Source organism: Hyaena hyaena, unplaced genomic scaffold, assembly GCF_003009895.1.
Source record: "Hyaena hyaena isolate Hyena2069 unplaced genomic scaffold, ASM300989v1 scaffold_425, whole genome shotgun sequence".
Lineage (NCBI taxonomy): Eukaryota > Metazoa > Chordata > Mammalia > Carnivora > Hyaenidae > Hyaena > Hyaena hyaena.
Window position 1 is genome coordinate 846,910 of NW_024081052.1, and position 21,407 is coordinate 868,316.

Below are 21,407 nucleotides of genomic sequence, written 5' to 3' on the forward strand. Positions count from 1 at the left end.
ATCTGCTTGCACTGTTCTTGCCCCAAATATTTTGGCTGCAGAATTCAGCAGACACCTTTTACCAACCAAATGTTACCCAGATTAGTGAATTCTGTTCTTAGTTTGCTAACAGTATGTATCATAAATGGAAGATGAATTTTATCAAATAAATCTGCATTTATTGACTAATAATGTCATCTTCCTCATTACAATAACATTTATATAATTCAATAAGCAAACACTGTTGAAACTGCCTTACATATCCTGACTCATTCAATCTTTCCAATGAACTAGTGAAGTATTAGTTACATTTAACAGATAATGAAATGCAGACACAGAGATTAATTACTTAGCACAGGTCCCACAACCAAACAACAAAGAACAAACAGATTGCAGGGTCTGGGTTCTTAATTCTCCCTCGAAACCTATTGGGTTTTGAACAAGTTATCTAATATCTTGGTGTTTCAGTTTTCTCATCTATAAAATAAGGGTAATGTGACCTACCCTGTAGAGCTGTTTGACGATTAAATAAACATATCTAAAGTCCTTAAAAGAATTCCTGGAATATCATAAAGATCTACATAAATATTTCACTAACACTCTCTTACCTTTTCATCTCCACTTATCTATAGATAAATTCAATTTCTTATTCTTAGTATTCATTATCTATGCCTTGTTTATTTTTATGATTTTTAGCAGGTTTTGCCTATTTCAAAAAACTAAATTTCAGTCTTTTTTCTCTTGCACATTCATTATCTATTTCATTAATTTTGGAGCTCTTTATTATTTCTTTTGCAAGTTTATTCTGTTTTCTTCTAACTCCTTGAGTATAACACTCAACTCACATTTTGAACCATTCCTTCTTCTCTTATGTAAACATTATAAATTTACTGTCAGTGAAGCTTTAGCTACATCCAAGTTTTGTAATGTGGCATTTATTGTAATTCAATTCTAATTATTTAAAATTTCCATTTAGGTTTTCTTTTCCCTGACTCATAAGTTGTTTCCCTAACTGTTCTATGAATGGGGGGGGGGGGGGGGGGCGAGAAATGTGATTCCTCTAAATGCTAGTTTCATATTGATTTTTGTTTCCAAAATCTTTTTTTTGAAGATTTTATTTTTAAGTAATGTCTACACCCAAAGTGGGGCCTGAACGCACAACACCAAGATAAAGAGTCCATGCTCCACTGACTGAGCCAGCCAGGTGCCCCCAAAATCTTTTTTATTCTTAAATATTTTTTTTTTGCTAATTGACCTTCAATAACTAGAAGAGATATGTTTAAAAATCACCTACAATGGGGCTCCTGTGTTAAGTGCCCAACTTCAGCTCAGGTCATGATCTCACAGTTTATGAGTTCAAGCTCTTCATCAGGCTCTGTGCTGACATCTTAGAGCCTGGAGCCTGTTTTAGATTTTGCGCCTCCCTCTCTCTCTCTGCCCATCCCCTGCTTATGTTCGTGCTCTCTCTCTCTCTCAAAAATAAATACATATTAAAAAAAAAAACCACCTACTATAGTAAATGTGTCCCTTTCTCCTTGACATTTCTGATTCACATATTTCCAAAAATAATCCTCTTGGTGAGTTAACCTTTTATCATTAGCAAATTTTGTGTCTATTTTAACTATTTAACATAATTAAATATGACTGCTGCTATAAGCTTTCTTTTGGTTGTCTCAGTATCTTTTTCTGTTTTTCTGCTTTCAATCTTTCTATATTTGTATATCTTGAATATATACTTTTTAAACAGCACACACAGATAGATTTTATTTTATTTTTTCCAGTCCAACAAATTTTTGTCTTCTCTGCATCATTTAGTCCACTTTCACTTAATGCAGTCTTTATAATATGCTGGAATTTATTTCTACTACATTATTCTATCGCTTTGTACTTGTTTTGTAACTTATGTTTCTTTTCATACCTTTTCTTACATTCTTTTTAATTCTCTTTCTATATTCTGCTTTCGCTCTAATTTTGGAAATTACACACTCTACTTTTATTCATTTAGATATGTAGCCTTGAAATTCTAACATGCATACGTCACACTTTAGTTAATATCTTCATTCTCAAAAGATAATAGAATCTTAGGAAGGGGGCATGGGAATTTGGCAGAGTAAGAGGACCCTGAGCTCAGCCCCTTCCACATTTTCAGCTAGGTACCATCCACATGTCAATAAACCAGAGAGCAAATGAAGACTGGCAGAATAAACTCCACAACTAAATATAGAGAAGAAACTGCATCTGAAAGGTTAGGAAGGTCAGAAAGGCAGAGGGCAGCTGTCCACAGGAGGCAGGGAGCTGCACAAGCAGAGAGGGCAGAGAAATGGCCCCTCACACAGGAAAAACTAATTCCCATAATGTCTGGCTTTAAAAGCCAGAGGAGATGAATTCAGTGAGTTAGTAAAACCAGTGAGGCTAGGAACCTAGAGCTTTGGAGGTCAGGTGACTCAGCACTGAGTGAGCCCAGAAGGCAAGTGGACGGCCCAGTCACCACCCTTAAAGAGAGAGCATCCTACACAGAGAGGCAACAAAACAAAACAAAACAAATGGCAATTTACACAACTCTAGGGCAAAAAGGACACAGATCTCTTCACAATTATTTCTTAGTGTGTTGGGGGACTTCTGAGAAAATAAGAGAGCTGGTAGGCACCATTTTCCTCTCCCAGCCCACAGTATAAGCAGAGGCATCTGCGAGAAGCAGGGCTGCACAGACACTTGCTACCTAACCTGCTAGCAGCGCACCATCCATGCTCACAAGCTCTAAGGAGAACTCACCCACTCCAAGCCTGCTGGCCTCAGCCCTGGGCTCAGGACAAATTGTGTGCTTTAACAAGGAGCGTCCCAGCCAGCTGGCCTAGGGCACTGCTGCCAACCAAATGGGCACTGTGTGCATCCACCCCACTGCAGCCAGCTGTGCACCCACAGCCACTTTCTTGTGTGTCAAACAGCCACGTGCCCCTTGCCACCCTGGCACACAGTCCCCAAACACTGCAGTATTTCAGGGGATTCAGCACAGGACTAGTGGCCCACTGCAAATTTTGTTTAACACTGCTACCCTGCTCCCAAGTTCCCTGGCAGGCATGCCACCCCAGAGCTGACCTGCCCGAGTCCCAATGACACCACAGAAAGAAAGTACAGCCCACAACAGCCAGAGAGTCAGTGCAGAGACTACACTGAAAGGAAATGTGACCCAAACACAACAGCAGGGAATAAACAACACACTTAAGATAATCTCCTGAAAGCCAGGTTCTGATAAAGAGGGGACACTGCACTACTGCTGGGCACTCCAAGACCTCTTCTTCATAAAGTCGCTACTTTCAAGAGGAGAAGACACAGTCAACTTTATTAACACAGAGAAGCAGACAAAATAAGGAGACAGAGATATTTATTCCAAATGAAAGAACAGAACAAGGTCACAGCCAGAAATCTAAGTGTAAGAGATATAAGTAACATGCCTGATAAAGAAGTGAAAGCAATGATCATAAGGATACTCACTGGACTGGAGAAAAAAGAATGCAAGAAATGAGACTCTTAACACAGAGACAGAAAATAACACAGGAGAGAGGGATAGAAGGCACAATAAATGAAATAAGAAACATGCTTGATGAAATCAACAGCAGGATGAAAGAAGCAGAAGAACAAATTGATGACCTAAAAGGCAAGGTAATAGAAAGTAATCAAGTTGAACCAAAGCAATAGAAAAGAATGGTGCAAAAGGAGAACAGACTTCGGGAACTCAGTGACACCATCAAATGTAATAGCATTCATGTTACAGGAGAAGTTCCAGAAAAAGAGAGAGAAGAGTGGCAGAAAATTTATTAAAAGAAGTAAGAGCTATAATCTGGGGAAGAAAACAGATATGCAGATCCAGGAGTCACAGAGAATCCCCAACAGAACCAACAAAAGCAGACCCACACCAAGACATGTTATAATTAAATTTGCAAAACATAGTGATAAAGAAAAAAAATTTTAAAGCAGCAAGACAAAAGGCAGCCTTAACTTCCAAGCGAAAATCCATGGGGCTAGGAGGAAATTTCTCAATAGAAACTTAGCAAGCCAGAGGGAGTGGCATGATATATCCAATATGCTGAATGGGAAGAATCTTAAACCAAGGCTACTCTAGCCAGCAAGGCTATCATTCAGAATAAAATTAGAGATAAAGATTTCTCAGACAAACAACAACCAAAGAAGTTCATGACCACCAAACCAGCTCTGCCAAAAAAATTAAAAGGGACTCTTTCAATGGAAAAGAGAGACCAAAAGTGACAATATAGAGGTAGGAAACACAGAGGCAGTAAAAATGACTATTTCTATAAAAAAAATCAGTCAAGGAACTGAAAAAAATGGGTATAAAATATAATATGGGGCGCCAGGGTGGCTCAGTCAGTTGGGCATCTGACTCTTGATCTCAGCTCTGAGTCATGATCTCATGGTTCATGAGTTTCAGCCCCATGTCAGGCTCTGTACTGACAAGGCAGAGCCTTGTTTGGAATTCTCTCTCCATCTCTTTCTGTCTTCCTCTCTTCCCTCTATCACTCCCTCAAGAAAAATGAATAAACTTTAAAAAAATTTTAAGAAGACAATAACAGGGGCACCTGAGTAGCTCAGTCAGTTGAGTGTCTGACTTCAGCTCAGGTCATGATCTTGTCATTCCTGAGTTTGAGTCCCACGTCAGGCTCTGTGCTGACAGCTCAGAGCCTGGAATCTGTTTCAGATTCTGTACTACCTCTCTCTCTCCCCCTCCCCTATCTCTCTCTCTCTCTCTCAAAAATAAATAAACATTAAACATTAAAAAAATACAATAACATACACCTAAAACATGTGGAGTAGAGAAGGAAAGAATGGGTTCAAACTTAAATGACCAACAACTTAATATAGACTGCTATACTCATTAAAGGTTATATAAAATTTTGAATGTAAATGGACTAAAAGCTCCCCTCAGAAGACACAGGGTGACAAAATGGATTAAAAAACAAGACCCATCTATGTGCTACCTACAAAACACCCATTTTAGACTATATACATCTGCAGACTGAAAGTGAGGGGATGGAGAAACATCTATCATGGAAATATATGTCAAAGGGAAACCAGAGTAACAAAGCTTATATCAAACAAAACAGACTTTAAAACAAAGACACTAACAGGAGACAAAGAAGGACACTATATTATAATAATAATAATAACAACAACAATGATGGACATAATCCAACAAGAAGATATAACAATTGTAAATATTTATGCACCCAACCAACATAGGAGCACCTAAATACATAAAATAGCTAATAATAATAAAAGAACTAGTTGATAATAATACAATAAGACTAGAGGACTTTAACACTTCACTTATGTGAATAGATAGATCATCTAAACAGAACATCAACAAAGAAACAATGGCTCTTAATGACACTGGAACAGATGAATTTAACAAATATATTCATAACATTCCATCGTAAAACAGCACCATACACATTCTGTTCAGTCACACACAGAAAATTCTCCAGAACAGATCACACATTAGTCCACAAAATAAACCTCAACAAATTCAAGAATACTGAAATCATACCATGCATACTTCCTGACCATAATGCTATGAAACGAGAAGTCAACCACAAGAAGTAATTTAGAAAGATCACAAACACATGGAGGTTAAATAACATGCTACTAAACAATGAATGAGTCAACAAAGAAAAAAAAAGAAATCAGAAAGTATATGGAAACAAGTAAAAATGAAAACACAATAGTCCAAAACTTCTAGGATGCAGCAAAAGTGGTTCTAAGAGAGAAGTTTATGTAACACACGCCTGCCTTAAGAAGCAAGAAAAATCTCAAACACACAGCTTAATCTTATGCCTAAAAAAAACTAAAAAAAGGACAACAAATAAAACCTAAAAGCAGCAGAAGGAAGAAAATAGTAAAGATGAGAGCAAAAATAAATCATAGAAACTGAAATAACGATACAACAGTTCAGTGAAACCAGGAGCTGGTTCTTTGGAGGGAAAAAAATCAACAAAACTGATAAACCTCCATTCAAACTTCTGAAGAAAAAAAGAATAAAGATTCAAATAAACAACCAATGACCAGAAAAGAAATTTAGTCAGTAACACAAAATGTTCCAAAAAACTAAAGTCCAGCACCAGATAGTCATAAAAAAGAGTTAATATCTATTCTTAAACTATTCCAAAAATTAGAAGAGGAAGGAAAACTTCCAAATTCATTCTATGAGGTCAGCATTACCCTGACACCAAAACTAGATAAAAGACACCACTAAAAATTAGGAAAACTACAGGCCAATATTCCTGATGAACACAGATGCAAAAATTCTCAATGAAATACCAGCAAACCAAATTCAACAATACATTTTAAAAATCACCACAATCAAGGGGGAATTATTCCTGGGTTGCAAGCATGGTTCAATATTCACAAATCAATGAATGTGATACATCACATCAACAGGAGATAAAATAAAAACCACAAGATCATTACAATAGATGCAGAAAAAGCAGTTGACAAAGTACAACATCCATTCAAGGTTAAAAAAAAAACTCAACAAAATATGTTTAGAGGAAACATACCTCAACATGATAAAGAACATCTATGAAAAACCCACCATCATCCTTAATGGGGGAAAAACAGAGCTATTTCTCTAAGTTCAAGACAAGGATGTCCACTCTCACCACTTTTACTCAACACAGTACTGGAAGCCCTAGCCACAGCAATCGGACAGGAAAATAAAAGTAATCCAAATCGATAAGGAAGAAATAAAACTTTCACTATTTGCAGTGACATCATACTATATCGAGAAAAACCAGAAGACTTCACCAAAAAACTGCTAGAACTCATCAGCAAATTCAGTAAAGTCACAGGATACAAAATCAATTTATGGAAATCTGTGCATTTCTGTAGATCAGGAACAAAGCAGTAGAAAGAGAAATTAGGAAAATAATCCCATTTACAACTGCATTCAAAATAAGATACCTAGGAATAAACCTAATCAAAGAGGTGATGACCTGTACTATGAAAAGTATAAAAAATGATTAAAGAAATTCAAGATGACACAAAGAAAAGGAAAGATATTCCATGCTCATGGATTGAAAAATCAAATATGGTTAAAACGTCAATACTCCCCAAAACAACCTAAAGATTTAAGGCAATCTCAATCAAAATATTAGCAGCATTTTTTACAAAACTAGAACAAATAATCCTAACATTTCTATGGAACCAGAAAAGACCCCAAACAGCACAACTAACTTGAAAAACATAAACAAAGCTGGAAGCATCATCACAATTCCAGATTTAAAGATATATTACAAAGTGGTCATAATCAGAACAGTATGGTACTGGCATGAAAACAGACACATAGGTCAATGGAACAGAATAGAAAATCCAGATATAAACCCATGATTACACAATTAATCTTCAACAAAGCATGTATATCCAGTAGGAAAAAGTTTCTTCAACAAATGTTGGGAAAACTGAAAAGCAACATGTAAAACAACGAAGCTAGACCACTTTCTTATACCATACACAAAAATAAATTCAAAATGGATTAAAATGCATAAATGGGATACCTGAAACCATAAAAGTCCTAGAAGAGAATACAGGCAATAACTTGTCTGACATTAGCAATAGTAACTTCTTTCTAGATATGCTTCCTGAGGCAAGGGTAACAAAAGCAAAAATAAACTATTCGTATTACACCAAAATAAAAGGCTGGGTTCCTGGGTGGTTCAGTAGGTTAAGCGTCCAACTTCAGCTCAGGTCATGATCTCGAAGTCGGTGGGTTCAAGCCCCATGCTGGGCTCGCTGCTGTCAGGGCAGAGCCCACTTCAGATCCTCTGTCCCTCTGTCTCTGCCCTTCCCCTGCTCATGCTCACTCACTCTCTCTCTCTCAAAAATAAACATTTAAAAAATAATAATAAAATAAAACAACAAAACAATAAGGAAACAATCAACAAAACTAAAAAGCAACCGACAGAATGGGAAAAGATATTTGCAAATGACCTATCTGAAAAAGGGTTAGCATCCAAAATAAAGAACTTACCAAAGTCAACAACGAACAAACAAATAATTCAATTTAAAATAGGTAGAAGACATGAACAGACATTTCTCCAAAGAAGACATACAGATGGCCAACAAATAAAAAGATGCTCAACATCATTTATCATCAGGGAAATGCACATCAAAACAACAATAAGATATCACCTCACTCATGTCAAATGGCTAAAATCAACAACACAAGAAACAATAGGTGTTGGCCACGATGCAGAGAAAGGGGAACTCTGTTGCACTATTTTCGGGAATGCAAACTGGTGCAGCCACTCTGGAAAACAGTATGGAGGTTCCTCAAAAAGTTAAAAATAAACTACCCTATGATCCAACAATTGCGGTACTGGGTATTTACCCAAAGAATACAAAAATATTAATTCAAAGGGATACATGCACCCCTATGTTTATGGAATCATTATTTACAATAGCCAAGGTATGGAAGCAGCCCAAGGATCCAAGTGGAAGACTGTAGGTTTCTAGGGATTTATCCATTTCTTCTAGGTTGTTCAATTTATTGGTGTATAATTGTTCATAGAAGTTTTTTGTGATTTTTTGCATTCTGTAGTGTATCAGTTGTAACTTCTCTCCAATTTCTGATTTTATTCATGTGAGCCCTCTTTTTTCTTTAGGGAGTCTAGCTAAAGGTTTGTCATTTTTATCCTTCTAAAAAACCAGCTCTTAGCATCACTGATGGTCTTTTTGTCTCTCACTGCTATCCACTCAGATATTTACTATTTCCTTACTCCTACTAACTTGGGTATCACTTGTTTTGTTTTGTTTTGTTTTGTTTTGTTTTGTTTTTCTATTTCCTTTATGTGTAAAGTTAGATTGTTTGAGATTTTTCATGTTTCTTGAGGCAGGTCTTTATGGCTATGAAGTTCCCTTCTATAACCACTTTTGTTGCATCCCAAAGATTGTGGCATGTCATATTTCGGTTTTCATCTGTCTCTAGATATTCTTTTATTTCTCCTTTGACTTCCTCAATGACCAACTGGTTCCTCAGTGGCACACTGTTTAATCTCCATATTTTATGGTTTTTCCATTTTTTTCTTGTAATTGATTTCTAGCTTTATACCACTGTGGCTGAAAAAATGCTTGAAATGCTTTCAATTTTTTTGAACTTATTCAGAGTTGTTCTGGGACCTAATGTGATCTATCCTGGATAATGTCTGATGTGGACTTGACAATACTGTGTCTGCTACTTTTGAATGGAATATTCTCTCTATAGATCTATTAAATCTATCTGGTCTAACATATCATTTAAGACCAATGTTTCCTTATCAATACTGTCTAGGTTATCTATCCATTGATGTAAGTGGGGTATTAATGTAGTCTACTATTACTGTGTGGTAAATTCCTCTCATTGGGTCTTTCAATATTTGCTTTATATATTTTAGTGCTTCTATGCTGAGTGCATATATATTGATAAACGCTACATCTTCTAGCTAAATTAACCACTTCATCATTCTATATTGTCTATATTACATTCTTTGTAGCTGCAGCTCACAGGGTGTGAGATGCTTGCAGGTTGGCTGTGATGTGGCACGTGGGGGTGGAACATGCCTACCTGAACTAGCAGGTTAGGAGACTGTCAAAATGGTGCCCACCCATGCTGGCATTAACAAGAAAGACTGAGATGACAGAAATAGCATCCGCCAGCACTTCTGTCACCAGAGAGAGTCCCAACAGGTTCATGACCTTCTGGCAGTCCCTTTAAGATTAAAGATTAAGACTTTCTCCTTCACATATGGTCCAGGTGCTTTTCAATCTGCTCATTTTTTGCTAGGTCCTAGAATGAGTGAGTCTGCCCGCAAGATCTTTAAGAGAAGGTTCTCCATGTCCTAAAGTTCTATGGTTCTCCTGGACATAATCTTCACAGGTCCTCCACTTTGGGGGCTTGTTTCTACTGTGCAGAACCCAAGGGTTGGGATACCTGATGTGGAGTAGAAAACACTTGCTCCTCGGCGGAAAGATTTTTAAGATCCCCTCCTGATTGTAGATCACTCTACCTGGGTTGGGATTTCTGGAAAGAGTGTTATCTCTGCCTCTCATACTCCTCTTAGTGTGGCCCTTTTGCCTTTGCTGTAGAGGCACTGTTTGTCTGGTTTCCAGAACTTTTTCAGAGGAAATTATTTCAAATGCAGATGTAGATTTGCTGTGTCCATTGAGAGGAGGTGAATTCAGGATCTTCCTACACCTCTATCTTAAAATTAAAATGTCCCAAAAAAAAAAATAAATAAAAATAAATAAATAAATAAATAAATAAATAAAATTAAAATGTCCCTTTGAGGTTCAGGTTTTAGAATCTGAATACTAAAGCTATATTTCAATCACCTATTTTCTCTCAATAAACAGGGTTCTGAAAGATAAATCTAATACAATCACTTAGAGACAGAAAAGCAAAACAAGTTAAGAATAAAATATAATGTTTGCAATTCTACTGCAAAGTTAGACTCTTAGGACCAAATATTGCTGCCAGAGAGCATTAACATGAAATTACTTATAAATCTCAGCTTCCCACTTTATTTTTTTTAATGTTTTATTTATTTCTGAGAGAGAGACAGCATGAGCAGGGGAGGGTCAGAGAGAGAGGAAGACACAGAATCTGAAACAGACTCCAGGCCCTGAGCTAGTTGTCAGCACAGAGCCTGACGTGGGGCTCGAACCCACAAACTGTAAGATCATGACCTGAGCCGAAGTCGGCCACCCAACTGACTGAGCCACCCAGGCACCCCTCAGCTTCCCACTTTAATATGAAAGATATGATCCCACAGAATTCTCTATAAATATTAAAACTTTCTACTATTTCTAACATAGAATTGAAAGGTATAAATTGTGAAAGAGTGGTATTTTTTAAATAACAAAAGCTCTTGTAAAAGCAGCAAAACCTTAGAAATCACATTTAAAAAAACAAAATTTCTGAACTACAATTCTTACAAATATTGACATTAAAAAGCCAGCTTAAGAACTTCAGAAGTTTAAAATGTAATATAAAATCATAATTCTGAAAGTGAAAAAATAACACAGCACTACAGGTTTTGCCTACAAAAACAAAAAGCATTAGCAGTGAAGCCATTTTTCACCTAATTTATTTTATTTAATTATTCCACATCTATCTCACTTTCTCCCCTAAACATGCTCACCTCAAAAAAAAATTAAATTAAGGTTTCTAATTATCTCCAAGGTGATAAATCCAATAGACACTTTTCTGTTTGTCGTCTCACGAGACCTGTCAGCCACCAGCATACAAGAGTTCATTATACCATCATTTTTCAAACATTTCCTGGTAGAGTTTTCCTAACACCACATACCCCTGGCTTTCCCATGGTTTCTCTTACCATTTTCTTCTGTAGAAAAGACTTTCCTCTCCTACCTCTGTACTTTTTAAATTTCTTAACAGCAAAGCCCTGTTCTTTCCAATACTCAGTCTACACCTTTTCCTAAATGACCTCATCCCTTCCCTTAGTTTTAATGTGACCATGAACTCAAACTCCTATCTCCAGTCCCAACTCTACTGTGAACCAATCCATGCCAAGTATTCTAGATTTACTTTATTACTGTCAACTGGACATCTCAAATTGGTATCTCAGTGCCAAGTAAAACTAGACCAAATGTCCAAAATAGAACTTTTGACTCTCCCCCTTGCCCTTGAAATTATTTCATACATTCATTCTATAAATATTTACTAAGCATATGTTCAGGCACTGTGCTGAATACTGGCACAACAATGTGAACTTGGAGGGGGGGGCAGGAATTGGTGGTAAGTTATAAAAAAAAAAAGCTATGATGAATATAAACCGTGTTTTATGATACAGAATAAGGGAGAAAGATGCTACTGATACACACATGCTTCTACAATCTTATATCCTCTTCCTCCAAAAATGGCACCAATCCCAAGGCGCCAGCCAGAAACCCAGGTATATGTTCCCCACAAACAATCTAACAGGAGCCTCTACAGGGTTTTAACTCTTAAAATCCACCTTAAAGTTGAAGAGAACACCAGTAAGCAAAGAAGAGAGATACAGACAAATAATGACAATAGCAACAGATGTCACAGTAAGAAATGCATTATGCTACAGAAGAAAATTGCAGTAAAACTTAATTCAGTCAGGGAGAAATCAGAAAAAGCTTCCCAGAGGAAGGACAATTAGGATGAATCCAGACGATCACTACAAAAAGCTAAACAAAAAAGGTACAGATGACTATGTCAAGAACAAGGAACAGCACTGCATGGTACAACACAGAATCTAAAACATATCCAAGGTGATAAAATCATATTACAGGGAAAGGGGATTAAGAAAAGGCCAAAGGAGGGGCACCTGGGTGGCTCAATTGGTTGAGCATCCAACTTCAGCTCACGTCATGATCTCACAGTTGGTGGGTTTGAGCCCTGCATCAGACTCTGTGCTGACAGCTAGCTCAGAGCCTGGAGCCTGCTTTGGATTCTGTATCTCCCTCTCTCTCTGACCCTCCCATGCGCACACTATCTCAGAAATAAATAAAACATTAAAAATTTTTAAAAAAAAGAAAAGAAAAGGCCAAAGGAAAGTAGAAGTTATCAAAGATTAAAGAGATCCTGTCACAAGGACACAGAAGTCAACTTGACAAGTCTTCCATGGGCCAAATATGGGACAATTTGACTATAATAAAATACATCAAAATCCAGAAGCTTATGATGACAAAAAAAGAAAATTAAAGTGAAAATTTTCACTAAACAACTCTTTATAAATTATTCTGACAAATGATAAAGGCAAACAATCAAATTTACAGGTTACCTTTCCTGTAGCAAAGAGCAGCCAAATAGGTGGTAAGAGAAATATCCTCCAGGAAATAAATGTGGGAAGAATTAAAGAATCAGGATATCACCATTTCACAACCCCTAACAAGCTAGTAGATTCAGACAATAATCAACAAAAAATGCTAAAACCATTAGTGAAAGGGGAATCTCATGGAAAAACAAGGCTGATACAATATGAAATTACCCATCAATCTAAGCATAACTAAAAGGGGGACAACTTGACACTATGTAACTCTAATGGAAAGGAAGTATACAACAATCATCTATGGGATATTTCTATTAAAAAGAAAAAAAGTGCTCTTCCCCACAAGTGTCCTCCTCCAGGCCCATCCCCCCTCCCCCCCCCCACCCCCGACATCCATCAGTTCTGTTTTTGTCAGCATTCAAGAGTCTCTCATGGTTTGCCTCTCTCCCTCTCCCCCACTATTTTTCCCCTTCTTCTCCCCCATGGTCCTCTGTTTAGTTCCTCCTAATCCACCTATATGTGCAAACATACGGTATTTGTCCTTCTCTGCCTGACTTATTTCGCTCAGCATAACACCCTCAAGGTCCATCCATGTTGCTACACATGGCCAGATTTCATTGTTTCTCATTGCCATGTAGTATTCCATGGTATAGATAAACCACATCTTCTTGATCCATTCGTCTGTGGATGGACACTTAGGCTCTTTCCATGTTTTAGCTATTGTGGAGAGTGCTGCTATGAACATTGGGGTACATGTGCCCCTTGGCATCAGCATTTCTGTATCCCTTGGGTATATTCCTAGCAGTGTTATTGCTGGGTCATAGGGGAGTTCTAGTGTTAATTTTTTGAGGAACCTCCACACTGTTTTCCAGAGGGGCTGTACCAGTTTCCATTCCCACCAACAGTGTAGGAGGGTGCCCGTGTCTCCACATCCTCTCCAGCATCTAGAGTTCTCTGATTTGTTCATTTTAGCCACTCTGACTGGCATGAGGTGGTATCTCAATGTGGTTTTGATTTGTATTTCCCTGATGAGGAGGGAACAAATCCTATTTTAAAAGGGGGAGAGGGCTGTTATAGAATCAAAAGTACTTAAGCCACATAACTGTATATGTAACCTGCAGGTCCTTTTAAGAGGCTATTTCAAATAAATCTACTATAAAAAGACATATTGAAACAATTAAGAAAATATTTTTTTTAATGTTTTTATTTATTTCTAGGAGAGAGAGAGAGAGACAGCATGAGCAGGGGAGGGTCAGAGAGAGAGGGAGACACAGACTCTGAAAACAGGCTCCAGGCTCTGAGCTGGCAGTCAGCACAGAGCCCGACGCGGGGCTCGAACCCACGAACCGTGAGATCATGACCGAAGCGAAAGTCGGACGCTCAACCGACTAAGCCACCCAGGCGCCCCTAGAAAATATTAATATAGTCTAAGAAAAGATAATATTAAGAAGTATCTACAATAATAGAATAATGGCTATGCTTTTTTTAATATGACCTTAAGTTAATTTTTTAAAAAAGGGTCAAGGCTAGAAACTTTGCAAAAGCCACACAATATAGGGCCACTTTAAGGAATTTGGGTCCAAAGAGAATGGTTTTACAAATAAATATGGAATCCTCAAAGCACAACAACTTCTGGTTTCTGAATGTCATGCGCTAAGCATTGCATTAAGTACTTAACATGACCTATCTCTTTGAGTCCTTAAAATAACTCTGTAATGTAGATATTAAATTCTATACCATTTTGCATGCAGATCATAATCAGAATTTGCTTTTTTTTTTTAAAGAGTGAAGCATTGAGAATAGTTTGAAGAAAGGCAAGAGAGACAGAAAAAAGAACAATTAAGAGATTGTCACAACAGGGTAAAAATTTCTAATACAGACAGTAAAAGCAAACGCTCATGCATTAGGAATAAAACGAAAGTACAAAAATTTATTTTAATAAAACATGAATTATGTCCTACAGACATTTAACTCTGAAACAAACTTCTTCACCAAATTAGACTTCGTTCCAAGAATTTTATTTTTAAATTAAAGCAATCATTTTATATGTACAATAGTTACTGAACTTACACTTATTTCTTTCTTCCACTGCAAAGTGGCCTGATGGAGAAAACATGCTCCTAGAAAGCACCTTCTTTCCCCAATTCTCAAAACTATGAAAACAAGTTATTGTTTTAATTCTATAAATTACTGAAATAATATCCCTATGATATCTTCCAAACTCATCTCCAGCTCAAGAAGCTTAGATAAGAAAAGCACACAGAAATCTATATGGCAAGGGTCTTAAAAGTTAAAGTTGAAGGGGAGGGGTTGATCCCTGACCATCTTTTCCAAAGGGATAACCCTGAAAGACAATATTTTAAGGCTCCTAAAGCTTCATATCAAAAGTCTCTCCTACCCTAGAGCCCTACTCTGACTTATTACCACTGGACCTTGCATATTGCTAACTCTAGAAGCTCACTCTTAGAGGCTGAACTATGGTTAGTTGCCAATGGCCAACAGTGTCCAAGTCAGATTTAACAACTTAAGCTGACAAAAACAAAACAAAACCAAAAAAGGATTCTAGAAAGGAAAGCATGATATACTGGCATGAAATTTTAATGTCTAAAAGCGGAGTTACATCATTTGTTAGTAGGGAAATGCAAATCAAAACCACAATAAGATCCCACTATTTCCACTAAATGGTTATAATCAAAAAGACTCAAAATGGTCAACACAGTAAATATTGTTAGGTGTTTCTTACAATACAAAAAAAATTTTTCTTAAAAAAAAAACCCAGCAATATTAGGTATTGGAGAGGAAACAGAGTATTCACACACTGTTGGTGGGAATACAAAATGGTACAAATACTTCAGAAAAGTTTGGCAATTTAAAAAAAAAAATTCTTTCCTTCTTGAAGTTCATTTATTTATTTTGAGAAAGAGAGAATGCATGCACATGAGTGGGGGAGTGGCAAAGAGAGAAGGAAAAGAGACAATCTCCCAAGCAGGCTCCACACTGTTGGGACAGAGCCCAAAGCAGGAGGATCTCATGACCCTGAGACCATGACCTGACCCAAGATCAAGAGTTGGACAACCAACCAAATGAGCCATCCAGGCACCCCAAATTTTTAAAAAGTTAAGTATATACCTAGCATGTGACCCAGCAATCCCACTCCTAGGTAACCATTCAAGAGATATGAAAACATATGTCCGCATAAAGATTTGTACACAACTGTCCTTAGCAGCATTGTTCGACACAGCCCAAATCTGGAAACCACCCAAATGACTGCCAATTGGTAGTGAATGGATAAACACATTTTGGTATATCCATACAATTGAATACTACTTACCAATAAAACAGACAGAACTACTGATAAGTGCAACTTAGATGATCTCAAAATCATCATTCTGATTTAAAATAAGCCAGAAAGAAAAAGCTATAAACAATATGATCACATTTATAGGAAATTGTAGAAAAGTCAAAACTTCTGTCATTAGAGCAGATGAATGACTGCCTTGAGTGACCATAGGTTAAGAACAGACTGCAAAGGTGCATAAGGGAACTTTCTGGGGATGCAAGTATTCTAAAACTTCACCGGGGTAGTGAGTACAAAACTGTGTACATATAACAAAATTCATAGAACTGTGCTCTTAGAATGGCTCAGTTTTATTGCACGTAAATTATAGCTCAATGGAGATGTTTAAAGAAAAAAATGCCTGGGCTAACTAGATATGCAAGTTACTAACTGTGTGAATGTTAACTCGTTTTCATTTTCTCACATGTGCACTTGTACACATTTTGTTTTTTAAAGCAATCATTCTAAATTGTACTGTACATACTGGGCTTACACATAATTCTTACTTCCACTGGGAAAAGGATCACATAGCTATCTATACTGCCACTTGTTCTATCTCACAAGGTTGTTGTGAAATATCACATGAGATTACTAATGAGAAAGTGCTTTGGCAACTCTAAAGTAGTATTACACAACTATACAGCAGGCTTTACATTTTTAAAAAAAAAATAGACAAAAGGTGTTTTTCACAGGAGTGACTTGGGACCCTTGGAAACCTGAGTAGCCCAAAGTCAATCTTTGCCCGGAAATAGAAAGCCTAATCAAATGTCACCTTTTTAATAGTCTCAACCTGCTTTCTAATGACTCCCCCTTTACTGAATGTCTCAAGGTACTATTATCTAGACTACACTTTCATTTTTCAAAAGAAAATCAGTAAAGAAGTGTTTTTTAAAAGTCATTAGATAAGCATGGCAAGACACTTATTTACAAGTGGAAAAGACCTACACCTAGAAAACTTTTACTAAACACCTTTCCAAGACGTCCACACTGTGATTTTTTCTTTGTCTAAAAGTCAGTGAATTTCTTTCCATTTACTACTACAATTCCACATGTGTTACTCAATGTTTAGTAATGTGACCTGCATTACAAAGAGAGAGTGAATAATTTTAAGAATATAAAAACCGTGTACCAGTGTGGTACAGTCATTTCAAACTTTTGCCTGTTGCAAAATTTAACAGACTCTCATTTTTTCCTACGACTACTGAACAACTGGGCTCTCTGCTGTCCTACCAGGTTTGAGTGATAGATACGTGACATTTAGCCCAGTTATATTCACAAGTTTCCACACCGCAGCAAGCATGAAGGCTATGTGAAATACCTAATCTCTTCTCCAAATGCGGTTGGAGACTAAATTTTACCTTGAATTCACGTTTCTATTACATTAAATCTTAACAATTCTACAAAGTTTCTCCCAGCAACAGGTAGTGCAACCAAAAATGAACAAAGCCACTAATACCACAAAATATTTTGCTACCGTTTTCAATTTTTAGACTCCTTTTTGGTAAATTCTAACGGGATGAGTCGATGGGCAATTCTAAGGCCGTGCTTCGTTTGCTTCAGTCCAGTCAGTAGTAATCATAACCTCTTGGGTTTCACCTTTCTCCTGCGATAACACTAAGATCCCTCCTTCCCGCAACTGCACACCCGCAGTATTAGTTTCCAAGAAACCTGAAAGAATGGCACCTTGCCTGCTCGCTCCTCCAGCCTTCTACCCTCAGAAGGTTGCCCAAAACGTGCAGCTCTCTCCACAAAAGCAAGCAAGCTGGAATGGAGCACCCAGAGGGCCACTTGGCCGCGAGGAGGAGGGGAGAACTCTCAGCCTGGAAGACGAAGGCTGAGGTCCAACCCAGCCCTCTCCCAACTCTACTCGCTGCCAGGAAGGAGTGTGGACCCTATGCTCAGGCCGCGGTGGTCGGTGGGGAAGGCACAGCCGCGCGTGGAAGCCGGGCAGGACGTAAACAAACCGACCGGGAGGAGGGGGAAGGGGCCCACGAAGGGATGGGGGTGGTGGGGAGGGAGGACCTCGCTCTAGCCCTCCAGCACAAGTCCCCAGCTGCCCAGCCCCACCTCATTGGGGCCCAGATCCGAGTCCCGGCGCGGCGCTGCTGCGCGAGCACGAACACCGAAGGCCCCTGCACATCTGGAGCCCAAGCCCACAAGGCCATCGGCTCCGCGCCCCCCCCTCCCCCCGCCCCGCAGCGCCCTACCTGAACGCGCAATCTGGGTCCCGAGCGTCCCGACCGGGCGCGCCCAGCCCGCTCCTCTTGCTGAAGAGCTTCTGGAACAGCGTAGGGGCCATGATGAACACGGCCAGACCAGGGTCGCTCCTTAGGGCGCTTGCTAGGCCCCCGCTCCTAGAGCCGCCCCGCCACCCCCATGAGCGCCTCAGTCATATGACAGAAATTAGTCACTTCAAACGGCCACGGCGCGCGGGGCGGGGCGCGAGGCAAGACCGGCGTCCATTGGCTGGCAGTGAGCCGCATCACGTGGCGGCGCGCAAAGCAGGGGGCAAGGCGGGGGCGTGGGGCGGAGCTGGCCCCCATAGGCTAAAGAGTGGATTCCCTCACGTGGCAGCTCACGGGGCGGGGTGTGCGCGGAAAGGAGGGGAGGGGCGGAGAATAGAGGTGGTTGGGGAAGTGAAGGGGGAACGCTCTCGGGTCGCGGTCCTTCTCCGTGACGTTGTCTGCTGTTATCTGAGGCTACTGCGCGGTGGCGCGGGAACGACGCCCGAGACTTTGGAATGCAGAGGCTTCGGCTTCCTGCTCCCACGACAAAGAGAGATGCTTAGAGCTCCACGGGCAGCCGACCCTTCCCTGCCCTCTACTCCTCAGCGTCCAACGCTTCGTACCTCCATTTGGCGCCTGGCCGGGTCCGGCTGCCCCCTGAGCCGGGAAGGCGCGCGACCTAGGGTAGACTTTGGGTGCGGAGCCACAGGCTTGCCCGCACCGGGCCGCGAGGGGTGTGGGCTCAGAGGTTGACAGCGCGTGGCTGGTGGAGAACCCTGCCCAGACACCCGCCACAGCCATGGCCTCCAGCAGAGAAGGCCTCTGCCCGGCATTGTGGGCAGCCGCCTTCAGGTTTACCACCAGCTCCTCGAACCCAGACGCTGAGAATTAGCCTTTTGTGAGAGCTAATGACAGGAAGCTCAGGATTTAAGCTTTATCGCAACGTCTAGGTATGTAGGGAGAGAGGAATCCTACAATGGAATTGTACACAAATGGATTTGATAGGAGGAAAACCGTTTTCCAAAGAAAAAAACATGGCTCGAAAATGACCTTACAGTCTTATTAAACCCGGGACGCCAAAACTTATCAGGGTTCCAATCAAACTGATCTTATAAATTTTCAGTACCCCCATTTATTCACCCACTCCCCCTCCAGAATAGAAATTTTTGTACCGTGGGATGAAAATCTGTGATAAATATGGATGTCAGTAAATGACTGGTATGTGGTTGGAAGGCTAGGGAAAAAAAACTGCTTGAAAGATTTCATTTAATTAGGCATACAAATCAAATTGTCTTTTCCTTGAGTGGCTACCAACTCTCACTAATTTACAGCTAAGGTTTAAACTCCAAAATAAGGGGTCTTCTCTATAGAAGACCTTTTTTTTTCTATAAAAAAGAAAAGAAATAGGCAGACTGAGAATTTCAGCGGTTTACCTGATGAGTTTCACTGTTACAAGATTTTTTTAAGCTCTGTAAATAGGTGATTAAGAAATTATTGATTCCACACATGCTTAAGTGCCCTTGGTCTGGATACTGGGGATCCAAAGTAAACAAAGAAGACAGATTTAACTTTCTATATGAGGAGACAAGTAAACAAGGTAATTTTAGACTAGCTTCTGAATCAGAACTAAGTAATAAAATGAGGGAGGTGAGGAAGGTCTCTCTGAGAAGCTGACATACAACGTCCTCATCTTAAGATTCATTCACCAAGGTCCGTAACTTACTGGGCAATACAGGCTCAAAACCACAGGACTACACGTGTATAAAGATAATCTTCGAGATTCTGGCCCCAAACACAGAAAGATTTCTAATAAGGCAAAATGAACTATATACACAGTTGACCTTTTTTTTTTTTTTAATAGTTTATTTATTTCTAGGAGAGAGAGACAGCGTGAGCAGGGGAGGGTCAGAGAGAGAGGGAGTCACAGACTGAAACAGGCTCCAGGCTCCGAGCTGGCAGTCAGCACAGAGCCCGACGCGGGGCTCGAACCCACAAACCGCGAGATCATGACCTAAGTGAAAGTCAGAAAGTCGGACGCTTAACCGACTAAGCCACCCAGGCGCCCCCACAGTTGACCTTTGAACAAGTGGACAAGGGAGTAAGGGGCCACAACCCCTGCAACCTCAAAAATCCAAGTATAACTTTTGACTCCCCAAAAACTTAACTACTAATAGCCTTATGTTGACCAGAAGCCCTATCAATAACAGAAACAGTTAACAATATTAAAATCATAAAGGAAATACATCTACTGCATTGAACTGTAAAAATCTACAGATAAGATTCAAGTTTGTGTTGCTCAAAGGTTAACTATTTTTCTCCAAAAAAAAAAAAAAGAAATGTGAATATGGAATAAAATTTTTATAAACAAAAAATGAAGTCTATGCAATATTTAGAAGTGAGAATATATGCACATTCTATAAATCAACTATTCATTTGGGGGTATATTATTTTGCTTTTCAATTAGTTACACTAAATGAGTTAGAGTGGAAACAGACTCAAACCTGTGTATATAGAACTAATAACACAGAGGGCTCGTGGCTGGTCCATGGCTGGCAGAGAGAAGAGTATTTCCTTGTCCTTTCAGAAGTAAGTTTCTAAATACAATAACCTTGCATGCTTTCATCTTGGGAAAAAGTTACTTCATGGATAATTATAGATGTTAATAGTAAGGGAAAGAACATTACTGCTTGCATAAGAGATACTTTGTTTTAGTATTCTCTAATCATGTAATAACTTCATTTCTGTAGAGTCATTTAGATTTATGCTTGAAAGGTACAGAAAAAACTAAATTAACTTGCTATCATTCATCACATTTCCTTTATGTTGCAGTGTAATATTCAAATTACATAATAAGAGAGCAATGAAATGACACAAGTTTGTTATAGGACACATAACTATACTTAAGTTTGCAGATTAAATTGAAAATAAGTTCAAATTCAGCAACAGTGTATATATTTTTTTCTTTTACTTAATACTACCTCTTCCCACAAAGAGACTGAGGTATCTTAAAGTAGCCTCTTTTACTTTAGGTAATCAGCAAGGTAATCTCACAAGGAGAAA

General features: G+C 38.9%; 1 protein-coding gene across 2 annotated transcripts in view; it reads right to left on the minus strand.

Annotated features, from left to right (window-relative positions):
• FNIP1 (folliculin interacting protein 1) overlaps positions 1-18,495 on the minus strand; it is a 136,089-nt gene extending 117,594 nt beyond the window's left edge. For both annotated transcript variants that reach the window (XM_039252550.1, XM_039252549.1), the window contains exon 1: positions 18,330-18,495. In XM_039252550.1, the coding sequence (XP_039108481.1) occupies positions 18,330-18,421 (92 nt within the window). In that variant the 5' untranslated portion in view covers positions 18,422-18,495. The remainder of the gene's footprint in view (positions 1-18,329) is intronic.
• Between the last annotated feature and the right edge of the window lie 2,912 nt (positions 18,496-21,407).